Here is a 23159-nt window from a genome sequence, read left to right as displayed (position 1 = left end):
CTGCTTTCTTCTATGCAACAAAAGCATATACAGTACATCATGAGCTGTCAAGCCCTACAAAAAAGGCTATAAAAGACTTGCTTACTATGTTCTAAGTCTTTTGATAGCTTTGTGTAAAGAAAAGACAGAAATTTAAGTCCTTATGCAATAACAATTGCATAATGTACCTCTCAAATGTCACAGATGAAGAGATTAATATCAATGGCATCAACCAGCATTGGTTTGTATGGCCAAATATGTGGAGGGCGAATGGGTGCAAGGTAATCATATGGCCTCACGAGAGTCATGGACCACTTTTTTTTATAGTTTTATGTTTTTTTACCTTTCTGTAGCTTAACAGCCTAGAAAAAGAGTATTGTGAACACAGCACAAATGTCACACAGGTTTGAAACAACATGAGGGCGAGTAAATAATGACATTTTTGGGTGAACTATCCCTTTAAAACTCGACTCAAACTTTCATAATTCCAACAGCAAAATGACAAGCCAAAAAGTTGCAGATCAGCATTACCTGCCGTCGTCAGTGCTTCTCCGAACTTCGAGAGCAGACATACTTAGAACTACAAAGTTAAAAGATTAGAGGGAATAATTGAATAGCAGAAGTGCTAAAGAGAGTAAGAGTCTTAATACAAAGCGTCTCTCGTTGAGTGGGAGCTAATGGATGGGGGGGGGGTTGATGTCCTGGCAGCTCAGTGACAGAATATTTCTCCAGTGAGAGGGAAGAGATCAGGTCTGTTGCATTCTGGGTCTTTGTATGAGGGTGAGTGAGTAATGGAAGGAGCCGGGGGAGGCGGCAGGAGCCACTTTCATTCTCTCCTGACGCTCAGACACTCGACCTCGATGTGAACTTTCTCATCAAGAGAGGACGAGAGGATGAGATGGAGAGGCTGGCGTAAACCTGTCTGCTCGGCTTCTCAGAACAGCTCTGCACTGGAATAAATGTGGGTAATAAGAGGTCTGATATTATTACCCATAGTGCAGTTGCTACATGCCACCTGAGACTCGGAGTCAAGCTAAAGGAGAATATAGAGGAGGGCCATTAAGTTGAGCTGTCTCGGAGTGATGGACGCCTCTGTGTACTGATGCTGCCTGCTTTGCATGAAGACATCAAATGAAACGTTTATCTCTCCAGAGATATAAAAGCAAACAGAAACAGTGGAACCAAACTTTTGGTAACAGTCAAAAACACATAACGTCACAAAGTCTTGAAATATGAGTCATGACATTCATTAGCCAAGTCACTGTCATTATAAAGTCAGTATAAAATTGTATTATGGTTCTAATTTGTCACTAAAGACAAAAATGATCCCCCATAAATACTAAGTCCTCTTACAACATGAGACAATTGAGAGATCTCACACATAATGACGTAATCCAGCCAAGATTCATACGGAGGAATGTAGGACAGGGTGTGATTTGAACCATTAGGATTGGATTGGATCGTGAATGTTTGCTGTTATATTTGTATTAATATTTTGTCCTGCTCACACAACCTTGTACTGCAAAAAAATATTTCTTGATGAGTATTCAATTTGGTTTTAACTTGGAATATATGACACGAGTATGGGACCATTCTGTAATACTTTTGCTGATTTGATGCTGGTCCCTATTCACTGCCATTATATGGACAAGCACGAGCGGGACATTTAACATTCTCCTGTTGTGGTCCGAAAAAGAAAGAAGGGCATACACTATTAGAATAACACAAAGTTGAGTAAATGGTTACTTACATTTATATTTTAGGCTGAACTAACCCTTTAAGGATTTTGAGGTATTTTAACTGGAAAATTAGACAAAATGCATACTGAAAATGAGATATTTTCGCAGTGTGGTTATGTCAACATGAAGAAGTCAAGAAAGCTACAGTCAGGGTTTCCACACCTTTTCCAGTTATCTGTGATTAGTTGATACAAATTATTGAAAACACAAATTAATAGAGCTCATTGTTTTGAGCTATAACTAGAAAACCTCATACTACATGACGTTTTAAGACAGTATTCAATTCGTATTTGTAGGAAATCACAATTCAAAATTTTCCTTTTATTTCCAGGTGGGAACCCGTTCAATTTTAAATATTAATTATGAAAACAAACATTTATTTATTTATTTTTTAGAATAACATGCTCTGATGAATTATGCATAATAAGACAAGTAACATAATTTAAGAAAGCAAACAGAGTACATTTTGATTTCAAAATGACTTAAAGTAATTAAAAGTAAAACTGTCCAGTTTTATGTAAATGACCTTGACCAAATGAATCAAACAATTACTCAATTACTTCTTTCCATGATTCCTGCTTTCACCACACTCCTAAATCTTTACCTCTACTCAGCTAGCCCTTTAATAGCACTAACCTCAGGAGGTATACACGTCAGCTTGCACACTAAACATCTATTCAGCCTCAGAGCACAGGAAGTGCACTGCTGTAAATATCAGACTGACTTCAGGGAGCCTGACCAGTGTGCAGAAGGTAAATGCAATCAAGACATGACTTCAGCTCTCTGCCCTCGGGCCTGCTTCATAGACTGCACATTTCAAGGGAAAAATGTTTACATCCAGTGCCCCCCTCTGGACCAAAGTGGTAATAAATAAAAGAGCTGGATGCAGTACCATTAGAGCATTCCTCAATCATCAATGTTAAGACAGTACAAATAATACAGATAGATGGATATTAAACGTTAAGATTGACAGACAGACAGACAAACAGACAGACAGATATATTCAGACAGACAGAACAAACAAACAAAAGACAGACGGATAGACTGACAAACAGATAAGACAGTAAAAAATAATACAGATAAGATGGATATTAAACTTTTGACAGACATATATGAAAAAAATATACAGACAGACATAAAGATAGACAGACATAGCATTATTTAGACAGACAGACAGACACACACACACACACACACACAGACACACACACACACACACACACACACAGACAGACAGACACACACAGACAGACAGACAGACATAACGACCGACAGACATAACGACAGATAGACGACAGATAGACGACAGATAGATAGATCTGACAGCAGAAAGTAATTGTATGAATCAATGTCGGCCACAGCTCATGACGGCCACAGCTCAACACATGCCTACATCTGAGACAAAATATGCAATAACTTGCTCTTCCTCTGAAACCACGTTTCTTTTCGGTTGATGTGCAATAGAGGAACAGCTCTTTGGGATTGTTTTATGAAATACACATAATGCTCTTGGCCACTTTAGATGTAATATCAGAGTCAGTTAAGCATTCGTGAGTGTACAGAGTTCACTGAAAGGAACATTAGGTGCTAGGGTGTAGTACAGAAAGATCCTTGATTTTTTTTGCTGCTGTTTGGAGTTTTGTATTTCAAGTTTTTGCTAGAATGGACTGCCAAAACCATCAACCAATGAACACCCATAATGACATTCTTTCTGTGATGATGTGACACTGTGAATTAATGAAGCAATGAAAACTAGGAGAACAAACACATTAAGTGAGATGAAGTCTGCCAAAGAAACAGTGTTCTGGACACACTGGCCTAGACCGTTTATTGCTTTGAATGAGACTTAGAATGAGTCTAAATGATTGTGCAATTATTGCAATAATGCCAAGTTTGGTAAGAAACATTTTCAGTTACATATAGTCCTTTCAACTTGAGAGTCTGAAGTTACTCCATACGTATTGTTGTTTGGCTGTGTGAGAACTATTGATGTTATTTTTGCAATCATTAAAAAACTCTCACATGAGCTGTACATGGCAGTTATTATGTACGGTAGCTCTGGAGAAAAGCTAGACTACACCAAAGCCTGACAAGAAATGTAAAAGCAAGACGCCAATGGAAAAGCAAGGAACATACAAACAGATTTTGGAACACCACATGAAAAAGACCAGATGCTGAAAATGACTTTGTCTCAACTACAGTGCAGTAAAATGAATATTTAACAAACATTTAATACAGGGGCTTTTTTTCAATGGATGGATGAATGGAATCATGGCACTTCAAGAAGTTAGTAAAGAGAGTGAGCAGAGCTCAAATATAAGATTCGATTTGTTTAAAGGAACACTCCACTTTTTTTGGAAATAGGCTCATTTTCCAACTCACCTAGAGTTAAACAGTTGAGTTTTACCGTTTTCGAATCCATTCAGCCGATCTCCATTAGCATAGCTTACATAGATAATTGAATCTGATTAGACCGTTAGCATCTCTCTCAAAAAAAATTACCAAAGAGTTTCGATATTTTTCCTATTTAAAACTTGACTCTTCTGTAGTTACATCGTGTACGTTGGAAATTACCGAGTTGGGGATTATTTTCAGGCCCTGTGTAATACCATTGCGCCTGCTGGTACAGCAGCAAGGTCCTTGATTATTACGCAGGAATGAGAGTATAGTTCTTAGACATATTGGCCTAGAAAATCGCAGACATAGTCGGTCTTACACGATGTAACTACAGAAGAGTCAAGTTTTAAATAGGAAAAATAGGCAAGGTAAGTTTATTTATATAGCACATTTCATACACAATGGCAATTCAAAGTGCTTTTACATAGAAGAAATTAAAATAATCAAAAGAAATAAGAATAATTAAAAGAGTTTAGAATAAAAAATAAGATACAGTACAAACAGTCGGACGAACAGTGGCACCGTGCTCATTCTTTAAATGCAAAGCTAAACAGATGTGTTTTGAGTCTGGTGTTTTGAGTTTTGAAATATTGGAACTCTTTGATCATTTTTTTGAGAGAGATGCTAACGGTCTAATCAGATTCAATGATGCTAAGCTATGCTAAAAGTGCTACCGCAAGACCCGGAGATCGACTGAATGGATTCGAAAACGGTAAAACTCAACTCAAAAGGGAGGAAAAAAAGGGAGGAAAATGAGCATATTTCCAAAAAAAAGTGGAGTGTTCCTTTAACATTTTTAGTCACAACATAATTCACATTTCTAAAAGATAGAGAATCTTATGATGATAATGATAGCTGTGTTGGTAGCTATGTAGCTTTTGAATGCAGGTTCTTGAGCTCTATAGTGTATAATAGTGCTCTATCACTCAGTTTAATAAAGTAAACAGACCAATTTTCAGAAGAAGGCAGTGGCTATTTTTCCCCTTCCTTTGAGCTCACTGTGTTCTCATAGAGATTCTCCAGCATGAATATAACGGGAGAAATTGCAAAATACAGATGAAAAGAGGCAATGCTTCCAGTCGTGCTGTGGTTGGTTTATTACCCTGTCAATGCACTACTGCCCGCCTATCATGTTCAATCTGCAAATTGGCCTGAATGGGTGAAACTGGTGGAAACAGACTAAACAAATCACCCACACAAATGGGTGTTCATATGGAACTGGAATGCAAATTTTACTGTCGAGAACAAAAAAAAGAAGAAAAAACAGCAGAGGGGAAAATTTGCCTCCTTATTTCAGAAGTCTGTTACACACCACTGATTTTACACTTTACAATACAAATGACTAAACAAAACCAAACTGAAGTACATTACCAGCAAATGGCGAAGCATCCTACATAAGGAGCTTATTATTATAACACTGCAAGTCTCCAACTTACAAGAAAGTGTTGACCGAGCACCAGATACTGTGCATCATAATCTCTGAGACAAGACTTCAATCACTGAGTTACATGGGGCCTAGTAGTTTACTGATGCTCTTGGGTATTTGCCACTTGTAAGCGCTCCACCGCTCTTACATCATCTGGCCGTCCCCTGGAAAGCAAGAGGCCGTCGGCCACCAGACACCATTAACATCAAGCTCCCTGAATCCCAGGCAGTCACGCCGCATTTCCTGCAGCAACAGTCAAACAAGCTCATGAATCTCTTCCCAGAATAAAAACCAGCAGTTTGAACCATCACCAGCAGAAACAGCCTCAGGGATTTCACACGTTCCATCTCTGTTTATATGGACAAGAGTCACATATCTGTGGTTCATTTATCTCTAGAAATTACACAATCCCTGAGAAGACAATGCAGTTTTAGTAGAAGCCCTTGTGTGAGATTTAGAAATGGATAAACACATTCCATCAGTTGTTCAGTTAAAAGAAGATTTTTTTCATCATTTTTGTTTTTTCTCTTTTACATGCTAAGTAAAATAGCTGTTATACTAAAAAATGCACTATAAAAGTATCAAATGGTCCATGCAACTTCATTTTCAAATGCATGATGGAGACCAGCTACGACACTGCAACATATTTTAGTAACACTTTAGTTTAGGGTCCAATTCTCACTATTAAAGGATTAGTTCACTTTCAAAAAAACGTCGTTTTTTGGACCTTCAAACCGTTGCCATTGAAGTCCATTATATGGAGAAAAATCCTGGAATGTTTTCCTCAAAAACCTTAATTTCTTTTCGACTGAACTGAAGAAAGAAAGACATGGACATAAATTATCAGCAAAAAATTTTTTGAAAGAGAACTAATCCTTTAACTAGTTGTTCCTGCCTCATACCTAAACTTAACAACTACCTTACTAACTATTAATAAGCCGTAATAGTCATAGTTAATATTTAGTTAATAGTGAGAATTGGACCATAATCTAAAGTGTGACCAATATATATAATTTGTTGTGTTCCACTGAGGTAAGAACGTCACAAGGTTTGAGTAAATGATGACAAAATATTCATTTGTAGGTGAAGTAACTCTTTAAGGAACAGGCAAACAGCTGGTTATTTTCCACCCCTTCAAGTACATAAAGCAGATAAAATTATTTTTGGCACAGGATTCAAAAATGCATTAAGAACCAAACTAATCTCATGTTCAATACAATCACGGCCACAATTGTTTTCCCCATGCTGGAGGAATTGTTTCTTCCATTTTTGCAATTATTTCAATTACAGAGAAGAACAACAACTAAACTAATGGCTGCTGAAGAAAAGAACAGCAACATGTTGTTCTGATTTGTTAGCACTTGAAGTAATTTTCTTTCGGGTTCAGTTCCAGCAACGATCTCTTGAACTTGTGGGATCTCACATGTAGCACATTTCTGGTTTGACCCAATTTCAATCTAGTTTATTCGACATGTTCAGAAAACCTTAATCGTACGCAAGACAGATGTTCTCAAAGGGTTTTATCCCCTGTGATAATCAAGATTTCTGTGTTGCAACTACGCAATTTTGTATTGATGGTCTAAAACACTTTTTGACTCAAATATAAAAAGGTGCAAGTACGTCAACAGACCACCCACTTGTTTCTGGCATATTACTTATCTGACCAAGTAGAAAGCCTTAAAGGCATATTCACCAAAAAATCGCAATGCAACCAAAATTGCCATTATAATGTTATATTGTAGACTCAAGATCTTCCAAAGTGTGTAATTTCTACACTATAGCGTCACCAAATGAATGTGTAAAAATAATGTGAGAATACCCAAAAACTCCCTGAATGCTGCTAATCGACAGGAATATACAAAGATAGCATCAAATATAGTTTGACTGAAGACTAGTTTCTGCTTGCCAAAGTACAGACACAACTGCTAGTGTCGCACATGGACTCTCACATAACCCTGAGAACTAAATTTAATACTGTCTAGGCCAGAGCAGAATAGACTCCTCAAGAATCTCAGCACTTCCTGGCATGCTGTCTACTGTCCTTCAGTCTAATCTAAAACCAGAGGGCCTAGCATCATCATGCTAGTGGGCACATGCGCAATCTCATATAAAAGCAGCATTATTACATTAAGATCAGGTGTGATGTTACTTCAAACAGGAAATACATCAAAGAGGTACATAAGTGGTTCACTTGTGTCTACAGGGGTCTTTTCCCTGGGGCAACCAGGGCAAGTTATGCTGAACATGTGCACTCTAAATTATGATCTATAAAATGGGCCATGAGAGGTATTTATAACCCCTGGATAGTGGATGAGGCTGCATTTTCAGACGAGTAAAAGCAATTCCACAGTAGCAGTCAAAATATTGTCAAATATCTGTGCTCAGCTACCGATATGCATCCTGCAGAACATCTCGTCGGCTGCATTGCTCAGTTAATTCATTGGACTCTGGCATTTCTCTTTTGCTTTGGTATGTTAATGAACGTCTAGCACAATGGACTCCATGCCATCAAAGAGCCATGGATAAAATATGCCAAACACCTGCTTGTTCCAACGAATCCACAGTCTCTGCCAGGGTCTCCATTAAACCCCCGCAATAAACAGACCCAGTGCTTCTCTGCCATTGGCAGTAAGTCACGATTTAAGAACTGAGATTCAAATTGTTGAATACAAATTGCATTCAGATTAATCACAGTAAGTCTGCAATCCTTGTGATTAACATGAGAACTGACAAACATGAGATGTTATATAATGTATGGGAATACTATTTATATATCGTATGAATTTATATAAAAGTGATTATAGATTTTATATAAATAAATTAAACATAAATATTGTATTTATATCAAATTAATAAAATATATTTATATAATTATATAAGAGAGAGAGAGAGAGAGAGAGAGAGAGAGAGAGAGAGAGAGAGAGAGAGAGAGAAAATATAAAAATAGCCATTTGTTTATCAGCAGATTATAAAACAGCAAGGCCTGCATCATAATTTTAGTTAATTCCTGACAGAACTAATATACAATAAAATATAAATTACATAGATTAATATAAATTATAGTATATAATGGAAAATTAGTCAGAAAACTGCATTTTGGTCCAGCTAATGCAAATTCAAGAGTAAATGTTGGTCATAATTGGTCATAGGATGTTTTGACCAGTCTTGGCCGGATAAAGCCACAATATGGAAATTTAATGTCATATTCAAAATGTTGGCTTGCGTGACTAACAGCCTTTGTCTAGAAAGAGTGTCATATAAAGCAGAGATGGAAGAGATTACAAAAGAGGCTGATATGCAAAAAATAATTCCTGGTACTGATAGCGCATAATTGATGGTACGCTGTACCATTGAGTGCCAGCAAACTATGAAAACTAATCTCAAACACAATGTATATGACTGCGATTTTTCTATTACACAAAAACAAGTTGTCTTATAACAGCACTTACGTTATAATAGCAGTTTCCTTGTACCATCTATACAAGTTTTGCAAGATACACAAAGCAAATCTCCCAGAATGCTCAAGGCCAGGGCAAGCCTATATTTAACTTTGCACAAGAAAAGTCTTGTTTGTGATTTCGGAACGCTGTCCTTTGCTCAGCTGTTGTCAGAGGTTGCCAGGAGACGGGATCAATAGAGGCACTATATCAGCCATCTCTGAAGCACCACAGCTTTTATAGTTCAAAGCCAGGCTTGGAATACCCTCACTTTAGAGTAAAACAACATCCGGACAAAAAAAGGGGAGGGTAACATGGGAGAGTGTGGAGAGAGAGAGAGAGAAAGAGAGAGAAAGAGAGAGGCAAAGGGAATTACAGCAGAAAAATGGAAAACAGATCCATTTGTTCATCAGCCGATCCTAAAACAGCAAGGCCTGCATCATAAAAAGTTAATTGCTGACAGAGCCAATAAACACCCTCGGATTCAGAGTTCTGCCAGCCAGAGAATAATTCCCATTATTCTACACAAGTTTACCGGCTGTTTAAAGCTTTTCTGCTGTGCATTTCAAAGATCAGGAATGTGACTGTAAGATATATTAACACTATATGTTACACATTCAAACTGATTGCTGGAAGGCACATTTCACATCACTTTTATTAAATAAGGTATTTTTTCTTCAATAGTTATTTTTTCTTTTAGAAGTATATAAATGGCACAAAAAGTATTGCCTATCCTTTCTTAAAATGCTAGTCTGATCAGTCCACAAGATCATAGCGTGACCCATTTTATGATTCCGACTACTCCCCAACAACCTATGCGAGACTACATAACCAAAGTGTGGGCTTAGTGCACCATTTGGGATGGCCTCGAATGCCCAACACTTCCTGTTTGAGCCTGAAGCGTACGGCATGCTGTTTAAAAGAACTAGTACTTCACATCTTTTTGGAGCCCAAAAACACCTCCTTCTCACCTTGGTTGCCCATGGGGACATCTTAGAAATAGGCCAGTTTCTGAAGCAGGTCACCCCATCCTGTGAAGAGAATAATCAGAAAAAGAAAGGACGACGCTGAAGCTGAAGGACTCAAGGATGTGTCCGGCACTATCTCAGCTCCTTATCGAGATTTACAAAAAAAAACCTGCCTGTTACATCCATCTGTGTGCTGTTTCGGCCTCCACACGGTGGTGGAGATTACCACAAGAATTCTAACACCCCGCTCAGGCCTGCCACAATGTGCGGCAAGCTGACCCTCCCACTTTTGGAAAGAAAGGAGAATGAAAGAGGCGGGTGGGGGGTTAACAAGAGGGACAGTGGTTACTTTTTTCCATTTTCATGAGCAGTTAGGGGCCTAGTAACAGCATTCTCTCTCTCTCTCTCTCTCTCTCTCTCTCTCTCATTCTGCACCACCATCTTTTGGGGAAACGAGCCCCCTTTGGAAATCTGAATTCCTCTGGAATGTCAGCCAATCAGAACGCAGGCTCAAGGGAATGTGTTATGGGAAGGTCTGGGCTCTGACACTTTAATCTCCCAGCAAAAAAGTTCCAATACACACTTTTTACAGTGGCTTTGGATGGGTTAATAATCAATCAGTCAATAAAGAAAAATGTTTTTTTTTTTTTTTTTTTTTTTTTTTTTACTCAACTAATTTCAAGTAGTAATATTCAGTAAAAAATTTCAGTAGGCTATATAGAATACATTTGTATAAAAAAATGCTCACCTTAAAAATCTATATTGCTTCAAATTACACCAAATATCATTTACAATGGAAAACTGCTTTTAATTTAACTGCAAACATCTGCATGATTTACAAAAAAAATAGGCTCAAGTAAACATTTTTATTTGTTTAAAAATAGGTAGGTCTAGTAAAAATAATATGGGGTCCGATCATTTGGCTATAATTTACCAGTTTAAATATATCAGACTGGTTCCGATAACATTAAAGAGTCACAATGTGGCCACTGATGTACTGTATGCATCTCTGCTAGATTTCATTATAAGTGTGCAACTGTAAATGTGTTTTCTGTTGGTTTTTATAACTGAGGGATTAGTAAACATTTACTATAGCAATGTAGATGCCAGGCATATTGTCCATTGACTTAATCTGTTAACACATTGTAAATAATCTGGAATGTGGAATTAATGTTTGGCATACTGAGCCATGTATCCAAAGAACAACGTAAAACCAGGCACCCAACATAGTGTTTGCTGATCGTGTGAAAAAACGGTGGCTTTGGTGACATCTGTTTCAAATGACGAGTTAAAAAGAGAAACAAGTAAAAAAACACACATCAATCCAGAAAGGGGGATGGGTAAAACAATGTTTCCACAGTGATAAAAGCTCTGTCCACCGGACATCCTAGCAACAGTTACAACGCTTCAGCAATCTGTGCTTCAGTGGAGATAAAAAGCTCAGCTCACAATGAGCATTTGCTTTACTTCATGGCACCTAAACCCAGCTCTCAATGGTTCGTATTGCACTACAGCAGTAAAGGACATCCAATTATCAGTGTCTGAAAGCTGTCTGGACGCCGAGACATATAATGTGCATTGGGCAGCACGTTTACTGCAACATTTGCTGTTCTAGCTGTTAGCATCATTATGAGAAAGCAAACTAAAAGAAGTGATTCTACTAATATAAAGTAAACATGAAACACAACATACCCATTTTGCCATTGTCGCTAGTAGGGCCAATTGCATGAAGATAGCTGCTAAGTTGAGACTGTCTTAAGATCTAGTCTGACCAACTACTGTAGCAATTAATAAGGGCAAATCAGTCTTACTTTTCAGATTCAAAACAGACCAATCTATGTTTTTTTGTAACTGAAAAATGAGATGACCAAATTGTAAGACTAGTCTAAGCGCATTATGCAAATGGACACATTGCATGAAGCCAGGTTTCATAAACTGGTAAGACTAGTCTTACAAGTTGGTCATCACATTTATTTCTTTAAAGGGGCGGTTGATTATGATTTAACTTTTCTAACTTTAGTTAGTGTGTAATGTTGCTGTTTGAGCATAAACAACATCTGCAAAGTTACAATGCTCAAAGTTCAAAGCAAAGGAAGATATTTGCTTGTAAAGAAATATTTTTTTAAGGACTCCAACAAACGACTGGTAGGGACTACACAACATTTAGAAAATTCTGCCTCACCAAATAAAAAGCCAAAATAAGCGACTCCTAGTTTCTAATGGTTGTGATAAAATAAACAGTAAAAACCATAACAAGCCTAAGTATTCAACTATATTTTTCAGTAGTAACACCAAGACTTTGGAATAGCTTGCCATCATATGTTAGGGATGCTGACTCTGTACATGTTTTTAAAGTACAACTTAAGACATATCTGTTTGCCATGGCTTATCCGTCTTAAATGTTTTTATCTTGTTTTGATTCTATTATTATTGTAGTATGTTTTTCTTTCTATTTTTCAGTGAGAATGTAAAGCACATTGGTCAATTTGTGTTGTTTTAATAGTGCTATATAAATAAAGGTGACATTGACATTGACATATATCCTGGAAATAAGGCCTAGCAACTGTACATATTTTTAATAAACTTTGTGAATCCCTGGGCGTTACATATCTCTTTGAAACGCCGCTGGGACCAATTAGTTAAAATACTAAACCTCTGTTTTGTCACAATGAAAACGAAAGCTACTTTTTCAAAAGGCTAAATTGTTGCTTTGAAATTGTAGCTTGTGAAGCTACAGTACTACTCACCATATTCAAATAACATCCAAAAAGTTGCTTCCCCAACAATGGTTGTGATCATAAAATAAGCTCAACAAAGAGACAAGTGATTTGACGTACAGGTCTAAACATCCTACTAACACGATAGAGAGCTGGGATTTGGACAGCTGCTGTTAGCAACACAAAAGCACTTCTGTGAAGCATGTGAGGTCAGAAAATTCGGTAAGATATATGACAACCTGCTGGGCCAAGTTCACATTCAAAGGAAATCAAACTTAAAGCTCAAATGCAATATGCCTACATGGATTTATGATGTCTCACATGTCAAAGATCCTTCACATTTGGAATAAACAAAGAAAACACATTATTATCATTTATGAAATGGGGCTAAGTATGGATAGTGGAAGAGCTGTATTCAGTACACTACTACTACTACTACTACTACTACTACTACTACTACTACTACTACTACTACTACTACTACTACTACTACTACTACTACTACTACTACTACTACTACTACTACTACTACTACTACTACTACTACTACTACTACTAAAAATGAAAAGACAAAAACGACACAAAAGTGTCTCTACAAATCTCTAACATTGACCTTATCATCGAGGTCCAGGATTTAGAGCCCGTTTCGCCCACCTACTCCTGATTCTGACGCATTTTACAGCTGCCCTTTTTCAAAATGTCCTTTGCTTTAATGGCAGCCATTCAGGATTTGGTAAAGGTCAATTTTGTGTTACTTAAACTTTCATTGGGACCAAGATGTAAACCACAGCTGTAACTTCCATAGACCTGGAGGGACACATGGCTTGGTATAAAACACTGAGCAACAATCATTAAAGGGCATTATATTTTAACAGTTTGTCCTGTTGAACATGGTGAAAGTGGGAGATAAAAACATGAATTTGTCATGTAAAATTAAATCTAAATTCTGAAAAACCCTTTTTGATGGCATAAGATATTTACATAACCACAAAACATCTTTTCTTTTCAGTTTATATCTGGATGTCTAATCCTTTCAAAAGCAGATATTAAGCCATTACAGTCTATCTTAAAGGGATTTCTATAAAACAGGCATCCACTGTACTCCTACAATATAGCCTCAATGCTATGAGAGAGCTCTATTGTTTAATCTTCCCTCCCGATAAATCTCAATAATAATTAATTATTTTAATACTATGCAATTAGGGGAGTGCTGTTCCCTAGTCTATGGGCAGAATAAAGACCTAGTTGACTACCCTCAATTACCAATTATGACTAAACTGGGATTTCCCACTACTGATAAAAAGCCTGAACATCCAGCTTACCAAAAGGCATAACTGTGAATTTTTAGGGAAGATTTTTCAAGCTAGCCTGGAGTAATGCGTCTAACTTATATTTACTGAAAACAGATTCAGAGTGTACTGTATCTGTGATTTACTGTCAATGTTTATTTGTACAAATTATTAAATAGGTCATATTCAACACTTTGAAGCCTTTCATACTTCTATATTTGTATTCATCCATTATCATTCTGACACTTACAATTAGACTATGGTTTTAACTACTGCACATTTAAGACATCTATACAGTTTAAAAGTTTGGGATCAGGAAGTGTCCTCTTAAAAAAAAAAATTTGACCGTAAAGATTTGTTTTAAATTGTTACAAAAAATATTTAAAGCTGTTCTTTTGAACATTCTATAAATAATTCTGAAAAAAAAGTATTTGAGTTGAATACTCGTTGAATACTATTCAACAACATTGATAATAATAGGAAATGTTTGTTGAGCTGCAAAACAGCATATTAGAATGATTTCTGAGTTATTTTAGAGTCATTTTAAATTGTAATAATATTTTACAGTATTACTGTATTTTTTCTCTCAAATAATTATAGCATTAATGAGCATAAGAGATTACTTTCAAAAACATTAAAAAAAGTGTTTTACCAATCCTTTTGGAAAAAAGCAAACCGTAAAAGTGGACCAAAAATAGACTAACTGCGTTTGTATGTAATTTCGGCACACCAGTTTTATGAAGAAAAACAACAACCTGGTTTCTAATCATTCCCCTATTCGACAGTGTCAATTGTTGCTGCGTCAGGCCTGGGCTGCATTTCCCAAAAGCATCGTAAGCCTAAGTAGCTCGTATATAAACTATTGGCAGCAATAGTCTCAACTATGTACTTAGGCTTAGGACGCTTTTAAGAACAATATTTTAGTAGTGCTACAGATAGACAGAGTTTACACTTTTTAGGGGAATCAACCCCTAAAAAGTAGTTTTCTTATAATCTCTTTTAAGCAAATTAAATTAAGCTGAGACAGGAGAAAAACTACACGCTTCAGCTTTAACCAAAGGATAACAGGAGGTTACCATAAGACAAGCTATCTGGCTTATGCCATAAATAATACAGTCCTGCATTGAAAGAGCAGAAATGTTTATTACTGAGTACATCAGTCACATTGTGTGTTTGGAACATAGCCAGTCCTCATGCCTGCAAATTAAATGGATAGAAGTCCAAAACAAAATGATGCTAAACATATTTCAAGAACAAAAGCAGGACAATGTGATGCTTTGCTGTAACAATGGCCAGACAGTCATCAGCGGCACCGGCCAAATTAAACCGCAACAGGGCTAAAAGCTCCATAAAACACGGGGTGGGGCATCAGGAACAAGATGGAGGAAATTATGACTGTATCTGACTAAAGGAGATTATGTCCATCTTGATATATCACAAGGATTATGTTCTTCACAAAGATTGTCACCATTCAGAGCCATGTTTGGGATATTAATCCTCAGAAAAGTTACAAGAAGGATTGCTTTGAGCCCAATAGATGCAGGGATTTTTTTTTTTTTAACCAAATATTCCTAACCAAAGTGAAGCAACAACAACAACAAAAAAATCATACATCCCACCAAAACCAAATGTTTCAGATATTTTCTTTGCTTTTCACTGTACTGGAGTTTTTTCCGAAACTTTTCAATCATAGTTCTTACACTAGTTACACATCTATTTGTATTCTCTATTTGATCTCGGTGCAAAAGAGCTCATTTAATTAATTATTCAGAAGCTCAAAACATTTTAAACTTGTGCTGAAATGCAAAATTCACATGGGTTATGCTGATGAATATCTGAACAATTCTGTTTGATTCCAGATTCCTGGGGAAAATTAAAAAGTGATGAACATGGCAGAGCATTTCCATGTCATTACCAACAAAATACTTTTTAATTAGCCTATATGAACCATAAATTACACTACAAATATGTTGTACAGTAAGCCAACCCCTATGCAACTCAAATGTAGCCCTAAATTGGATGCACAAGAAAGACAACACTTTAAGAGTAAAGTAAAAGTCTATTTTTTTCTTTATCTACATGGACTGTATGTATTCATCTGATGGAATAGCTAACTATTTTATTCCCTTACCCCTTTGTATGCCTTTTAAAAGTTTCTAAAAATTTGAAATAATGAAAAATTGTGGTCTGACAAGCTCTGACATTTTCATGACAATTTGCTTAAATATGAAAATTCTGTCATCATTTATTCACCCTCAAGTTGTTCCAAACCTGTATGAATTTCTTTCTTCTGCTGAACACAAAAGAAGATATTCTGAAGAATGTTTGTAACCAAAGAGTTGATGGACTTCCATAGTATTTTTGACTTCCATAGTATTTTTTTTCCATACTATGGAAGTCAATGTTGCCGCCCCAAAACTGTTTGTTTACAAACATTCCTCAAAATATCATATTTTGTGTTCAGCAGAAGAAAGAAATTCATACAGGTTTGGAACAACTTGAGGGTGAATAAATGATGACAGAATTTTTTTCTTTTTTTTGGTGAACTATCCCTTTAAGGGTCCATGACGCATGCTGCGTTCACACCATGTCATAATTACTGTAAATGCATCTCTGTTTGCTTTCGAATCACTCTCGTGGTACTTTAATATCATACACAATTGTCTGCACAGCGCCACTTCAATTTGAACACACCTTAACCTGCAGTGGTCAGGTGGTACAGTGGCCACGTGGTACAAGTCGTAGCTCTCAGAAAATGACGAGTTTACACATAATTACACGTTCAAGCATGAAGGCTTTTCACAGTTCAGAATCGTTAAGGTAATTACGACATGGGGTGAACGCACCTACATATCCCTCTAAAGTTCATCTCAGCCTACATGAGTGTCACATCAGCATTAACATAGACAGCAATAAATCCTTCAAAACAGTCCCGAGGGTGTATTTAGCCAAATGAAAATACATTAATCAACAAAAATACAACCACAACTAGTTCATACCTGAATACAATGGCGTAAATGTTTTCGAACATAACAGGTTGGCACAGGTTTCATAGCAAAATTTCAATGCATCTACTAATTCAACTTATTTTTATATAAATTAAATATAATGTAAAAATAATAATAGAATTCAAATGCTTCTGGTGCACACAGAAAGTTGAAGTAAATGTGTGGGGTGTAAGTAATGGTTTTCAGTGGTGTTGGACAGAAAAGTGAACTCTTGGCCTGTTGTGGATCAAATTTCAGGTACGGTTTAACGCATGTCAAGGCTTCAGCCTGTCTTGATGTAACAGTAGCCACCTGAGCGAACAGATCTGTTGACGTTACAGTGTTTTCATCCGTTCAGTTAAACATGTTCTTTAAAAAAAAAGACACATTTTAGGGCATAATTACACACATTCTGTAGAACACAGTTGTTAAAATACAAAAACTGCAAAAAGCGGACAAGCCCTAGCAACCTGCACTAATCTGTTTCACAGCCCCACATACACAAACGCACATCACTGGCTCTCAACACTTCATGTGCTTTGTTAAAAGTGGATCCAAGTTCTCCTCTTACCATGGTGGCCGTCCAGCGCAAGTTTGTTGTCCAACTCCATAACTTCAAAGACATAAACTTGCAAAATCAGACATGCTCTCAATGCCAGGGGAGGGGAAGACAGCAATGGTTCACGGGGAGGGTTCTCTCTCTGCCTCGTCACCCGTTTGCCAGAAGAGCGCTGCCTCCCGTGCAGCCTGCCTGCGCTCCGTTCTGGCTGGAGCGTTGCATCTGGCAGTCGGAGCAGATCTGTGCTGGGCTGAGCCACTTCTCTGGGCCCCACTCACTCCCACATGAGCGCCAGAGCTCTTAAAGACACAGCAGGGATTTTTTCCCTCCTTTTAAATCTTGATTACTTGCTCTCTCTCTCTCTCTCTCTCTCTCTCTCTCTCTATGAAAGCATGCCTTTCTACCATCCTCTAGATCTTACAGCTCATTCCTGTTATGCAGTGCATTGTCATGTTATAATTTTTAAAGATGGAAATGACGTTTAATTTATCATAATAAAACAATGATGTGAACATACGGGAGTAGAGCTGTCATCTCATGTCGGCAGATGTTATTGTTAACTAAATTAACTAAAACCATAAAAATAATTACTTTGATTAAACAAGCATTAACTATTACTTTAAACTATTTCTAATTTCCATTTAATTTAAGTTGATTAAAAATGAAACAAACTGAAATATATATAAAACTTCATAAAAGCTATACAGGCATATAGACATTATGACGCAAACACAGAAATTACTAAAATTAAAGTGAAAATAGATTATATAAAAACAAAATCGAATTAAAAATATTATTAAAAACTCTAATTCACTGCTGTGGATGCTATATGCAGTTTCTAAAATGAAAAACTGGCAATTTGTAAAAACATATTCCAGGTTTTTCTTCATTCTTGCCTTTCTTAATATGTTCATAAATTCTTAAAAAAGTTTTCTTAGGAACACATTGCTTTCATTGCTAATCAATTTATAGGTTTTTCTTTTTTTTATATAGATTTTATATTTCACTTAACATCCTGTTAGTTTTTGTATAATCCCTGAATCACAGCTTGTTGGGAAATTATGTTAGCAATATTACCTATTTTGATTTGATTTGATTGAATTATCTGATGTCTTGTTAATTTTCTTGTAATTGTGTAAATAATCAAGTTTTAATGAATAATTATAATACATAACTAGATTTAATATTAAGATTTAAGGCTGGTACATCTTTTAATAAAAATACTTTATTAAACTGCACAAAATTTTTTTTTTCACATAATGAAATATTATTCTATATCTATGCCTATTTCATAAGAGAGCCATTACTGTGTAAAGAGGGGACAAAAAAAACTGGAAATATTGTCCATCATACAACCTAATCTCACCCAAATGCTCACAACTCATGAGGTGCATCAGAGGCATTATTACTGTCCACAAATATACTTTCTTCAAAACTGCACACTCGTTCACTCAACCATGATCCAAAACAAGAGCAGACACTACAGCACTTTAAGACTTTACAGACTTCACATCCTGAATGAGGACAGAACCTGAAACTTGAAATCCGATCAGACTGCAACACATTTCCAAAAATCCAATTTTAATCGGATTTCATTTCAAACCACATATGGATATCAAGTGCCTTACTCTTAAGAGCTACGACACAGATTAGGATGCCGCTGATGCGCAGGAGCGTGTGTGTGTGGGGTGTTAAATGCCTGTGTCTCTGCGGGGGTGTGCAGAGTAAACGCACAGACATTTGCTGAGTAAGCAACAAGCTGCCAGTGTCTGACACCAGCATTAGCACAACGCTGAGCTGCGATGACACTACGGCTCACACAACAGAGAAGAATCTCACTGAGATCTGAAGAACAGTCTGGAATGTATGAGATCTTTTGCCAAATCAGTTTTTTTAGGATCTACCCATGATCATACACTACCATTCAAAAGTCTGAAAGGACTACCGTACTTACTTTTTCAGCAAGGATGCATTTAATTGATCAAAAGTAACAGTAAAGATTTTTACATTGTTACAAAATATTTATATTTCAGATAGGCACTGTTCTTCAGAACTGTATATTCATCAAATAACGTTTTTTTAATTATATTACTGTTATTATACTGTATATTATGCTGTATTTTTTGCAAATAAATGCAGCCTTGGTGAGCACTAGACCTCTTTCATAAACAAAAAAGTATTACGAACCTCAAATTTTAAAAGTTAGCGTGCATAACATTTATATGACGCTCTGGGGGGAAATGGGTTTCCAATCATATTTTTTAATAAAGATAACCACAAAAAAACAAAAACAACACATGAACTGTGACAGACAGACAGACAGACAGACAGACAGACAGACAGACAGACATAATGATAGATTCATTAGATAGATAGATAGATAGATAGATAGATAGATAGATAGATAAAAATGAAACTTTAACTAGCTATTATAGAAACATCCTGGCCTATTTAATGCAATAGTTCTCTTTAACCTTTTCACAAAGCAACCGTTGGCATAATGTGTCTCGTCCCCAAATTCAATGGCATTGTGAACCAGAGCCCCTATTAGGCAATTCTAAACAATGGCCATCCTGTAACACCAGCATAATTATGCCTCCCACTGCAAATTACTGGTCTGCAGCCTGTCTGAGACAGATCTGGACAAACGGAAAACAGTGGAGTCTACAGTGCGTTCCATCATGCTCCATTTCACGGTCTGCCAATTGCCGTCACATATGAACTTTAACACAAAGGCGAGGGTATCATTTTGAAGTTCATATCACTAAACATCTGCTAATATGAGTAAATTAAATATATTCTCAATCATTACGTAAATAGTGGCCAAATCTTATTAACTTGCACATGTTATCCCTGCTTTTAGCACAGCAATGACCGGGTCAAAATCACTCATTTAGAACAGTGTACTAGACTCTAAATATACTATGGTAAAAGCAGCGCAGATTGGCAGCAGCAACCAAGTGATCACATGTTTACTTTTGTCTTCTACATGCCACTCTATTACCTTTTAAGACTATTATAATAGTTTATTTGTCATCAAACTGTTTTTTTCCCCACTGCAACAGGTGTGCAAGCAGATCCTACTCACTGCTATTTCTGGTTTGAGTGCTCTGGTCCTTACGGATCTGAACTCCCTCGGGAATGCTGGTGCTGCGTCGCAGGAGCCATACAGTGCAAGATTCGGCGCGGCGCTCTCGGAACAGCAATGGACTGATCTAAGGAAAGGTTACAGAAGCCGTTCATAGAGTTATAGTGTTGGTGGGCAAAAGCCTACAATATAGACTCTGTAGGCTGAAGAAAGCTCATCTTCTGTGCTCTGACCTGTTACTTTGACCCGTTGACATGTGCTGCCCTCTTGAGTTTAAAGGGTGCCATTAAAAGTGAGGTCATAACCAGAAGGATTCAAAACGCATAACTACTGTAAGATTAAGTGTGTGTGTGTGTGTGTGTGTGTGTGTGTGTGTGTGTGTGTGCTGTATACCTCTCTTTTGTCCAGAAGAACTAGTTGACATTCTGCAACCAAGCAAAACTTGACCTGCCACCCAATTGGTTCTAATAGTGGCTGTCCACAAGATATCCAGTGGATTGATGAACCTTTCATGTCTGTAAAACACACAAAACATTTGGATCATAAGTATGAGAAATGAGACAAGAAGATGAGGCCTTCATGGATCAATTAAAACCACAGCAGGACCAAATAGTGTGAGTCTAAGCAGCTAAAACAGAAGGTGACGTGGCCATAAAGCCACTATGAATGGACAATCCTTCCTGCTTGGACTAGATTCAGTTATGAGCATTGTTTTGTATGAAAGCACAATGATAGGTTAACTGAATTAGATAGCCTTCAATTTATTTAAGTTAATTTACTGAGTTTAAAAAGAAAATTTAAAAGACTTCACTTTAGGATGTTGTAGTGCACCTCTGGGACTGTGCCATGATCCTGTGACATTCAGAACTGTTATTATATAATTAGGAAAATGATTAAATTTTGCTGGCTAAAGGGCAAGACACTGAGATATTGCTGAGACAGAACAAATATGAAATACTCTAGAAGACATCTGTTTGCAGTAAGCCTCTGTAAGACTTGATACCTGATTTTTTTCAATGTTGGTTTCTTTTTGGTGAATTCTGTCCTCCAAACTAAAATTGTAACATTTATTGTTTTTTTCTATACATTGCAGGTAAACAAGGGACCACTTGAAGACAACATTTACATACATTTGGATAACAGTCAACAATATAATGATAGTAGATTTTGTCTGAAAAGTTAAACTGTGGCTAAATAGCATAAATGTCAGGCTGTTGGGGCAAGTTGTCACATATGATGTAGTAGATATAATTTAAAATCGCAGAAATTCATAATCTGATCAATGGATGGATGTTTGTCCATTGCATACTTTAAGATTTTTGCTTTGTAAAGGTTTTTATTTTATTTTTTTTATGTATGACCATTCAGAGTGGCTGTGACAACATGCTTAGACATGACAAAAAGTTTGTTTAACTGTATCTTTAATGTAATAATGTTTAATAGTTTTTTGTAGAGACTGTAAGTGTAAATACAGGAATTAACTTTAAAAAAAAATCAATGTAACGTTACCCTATTAAAAAAATACTGACTGACTGCAGTCGACCTAAATGCTTGCTCTCTGTACTCAAAAACATCCACGGTAAACAGACAAACTTCTTCATACACGCAAACATATTGATAATATATCAAATATTACTTTAGAGAGCACGTTTCAGCCTCGAAACAAATGATGTAGGCTATAATGTAGGCTACTCACCGATGACCCTCATCCAGCCCTGGTGCTGACAGCGGGTGATGTTCGGTGACATAGTATTAGGACCACTAAACATGTCGCCAGCGTGCACTTTTCAACATACAACGTTCCTGGACATTTGTACACCTGATGGACGCCTCATAATGACTGAATGCGGCATCAAATTAACTTTTGGATTATGTAAAACGAATGACGCTGTTTGTGTTTTCAGATTGTTGACCCGTATGAGACGCGCGTGCGAGTCGCCGAGACTGAGAGTGAAGGGGACAAGACACGTCATGTAATACCTTGATTAAATTAACGGATTAAACTCTCTGGCGAAGAAAGTAAGTAATCTGTCCACAAACACAAATCTCTTTTTTGTTTTGTATTTTTCAGGTTAGTGGGCTACTTAATTCTGGAGAACTATTATACACTGATTATATTAAATCAAATGTCACATAAATGAGATTTGCCTTTCTCTTATTCACTTGTTTCCTTCCTCTCAAGTAAACATAAATTCGTGCAGGCCTGGCTCATGAATATTAGTTGCGTAACGTTACGTTCGCCCGGTAGGCCTACCTGATTGGGTGGTAGGCAGAAGTTGAAAGTTTGTGGCTCATGAATATTAATTGAGCTCTAAGGTTAACAAGGAACGTCAGCATCACGTAATTAATATTCATGAGTTAACCTTTTGCCACAGGATGTGTAAATTATGACCCCATGACGACCGTGTCATTGACACACAGGGGTTATGCATTTATTAGGTTTTTTAGGAAATGAAAGCAGTTGTTACTGGCAAGAAAAAATAACATTTTCTCAAACAATTCTATACTTGTGAAACGTGCAATTCTCTTCTCATTCACATCATGAGATGAAAAATCCAATTAATTTTGGCTAT

The 23159-nt window shown here is 36.7% G+C and overlaps 1 protein-coding gene across 6 annotated transcripts in view; it reads right to left on the bottom strand.

Annotated features, from left to right (window-relative positions):
• dab2ipa (DAB2 interacting protein a) overlaps positions 1–22838 on the bottom strand; it is a 101390-nt gene extending 78552 nt beyond the window's left edge. For 3 of the 6 annotated variants that reach the window (XM_079638268.1, XM_079638272.1, XM_079638278.1), the window contains exons 1-3: positions 22283–22838; positions 20980–21101; positions 20587–20713 (exon numbers count right to left, since the gene is read on the bottom strand). In XM_079638268.1, coding sequence (XP_079494394.1) covers positions 20587–20713; positions 20980–21101; positions 22283–22355 — 322 coding nt within the window. In that variant the 5' untranslated portion in view covers positions 22356–22838. Of the gene's footprint in view, positions 1–17510; positions 17807–20586; positions 20714–20979; positions 21102–22282 lie in introns of those variants that run through there. The other 3 variants (XM_079638275.1, XM_079638276.1, XM_079638277.1) reach the window with 1 other exon arrangement.
• Positions 22839–23159: the final 321 nt, after the last annotated feature.

Source organism: Phoxinus phoxinus (assembly GCF_949152265.1).
Source record: "Phoxinus phoxinus genome assembly, chromosome: 15".
In the NCBI taxonomy this organism is placed as follows: Eukaryota; Metazoa; Chordata; class Actinopteri; order Cypriniformes; family Leuciscidae; genus Phoxinus; species Phoxinus phoxinus.
This window is presented reverse-complemented; position numbering and strand designations above follow the sequence as displayed.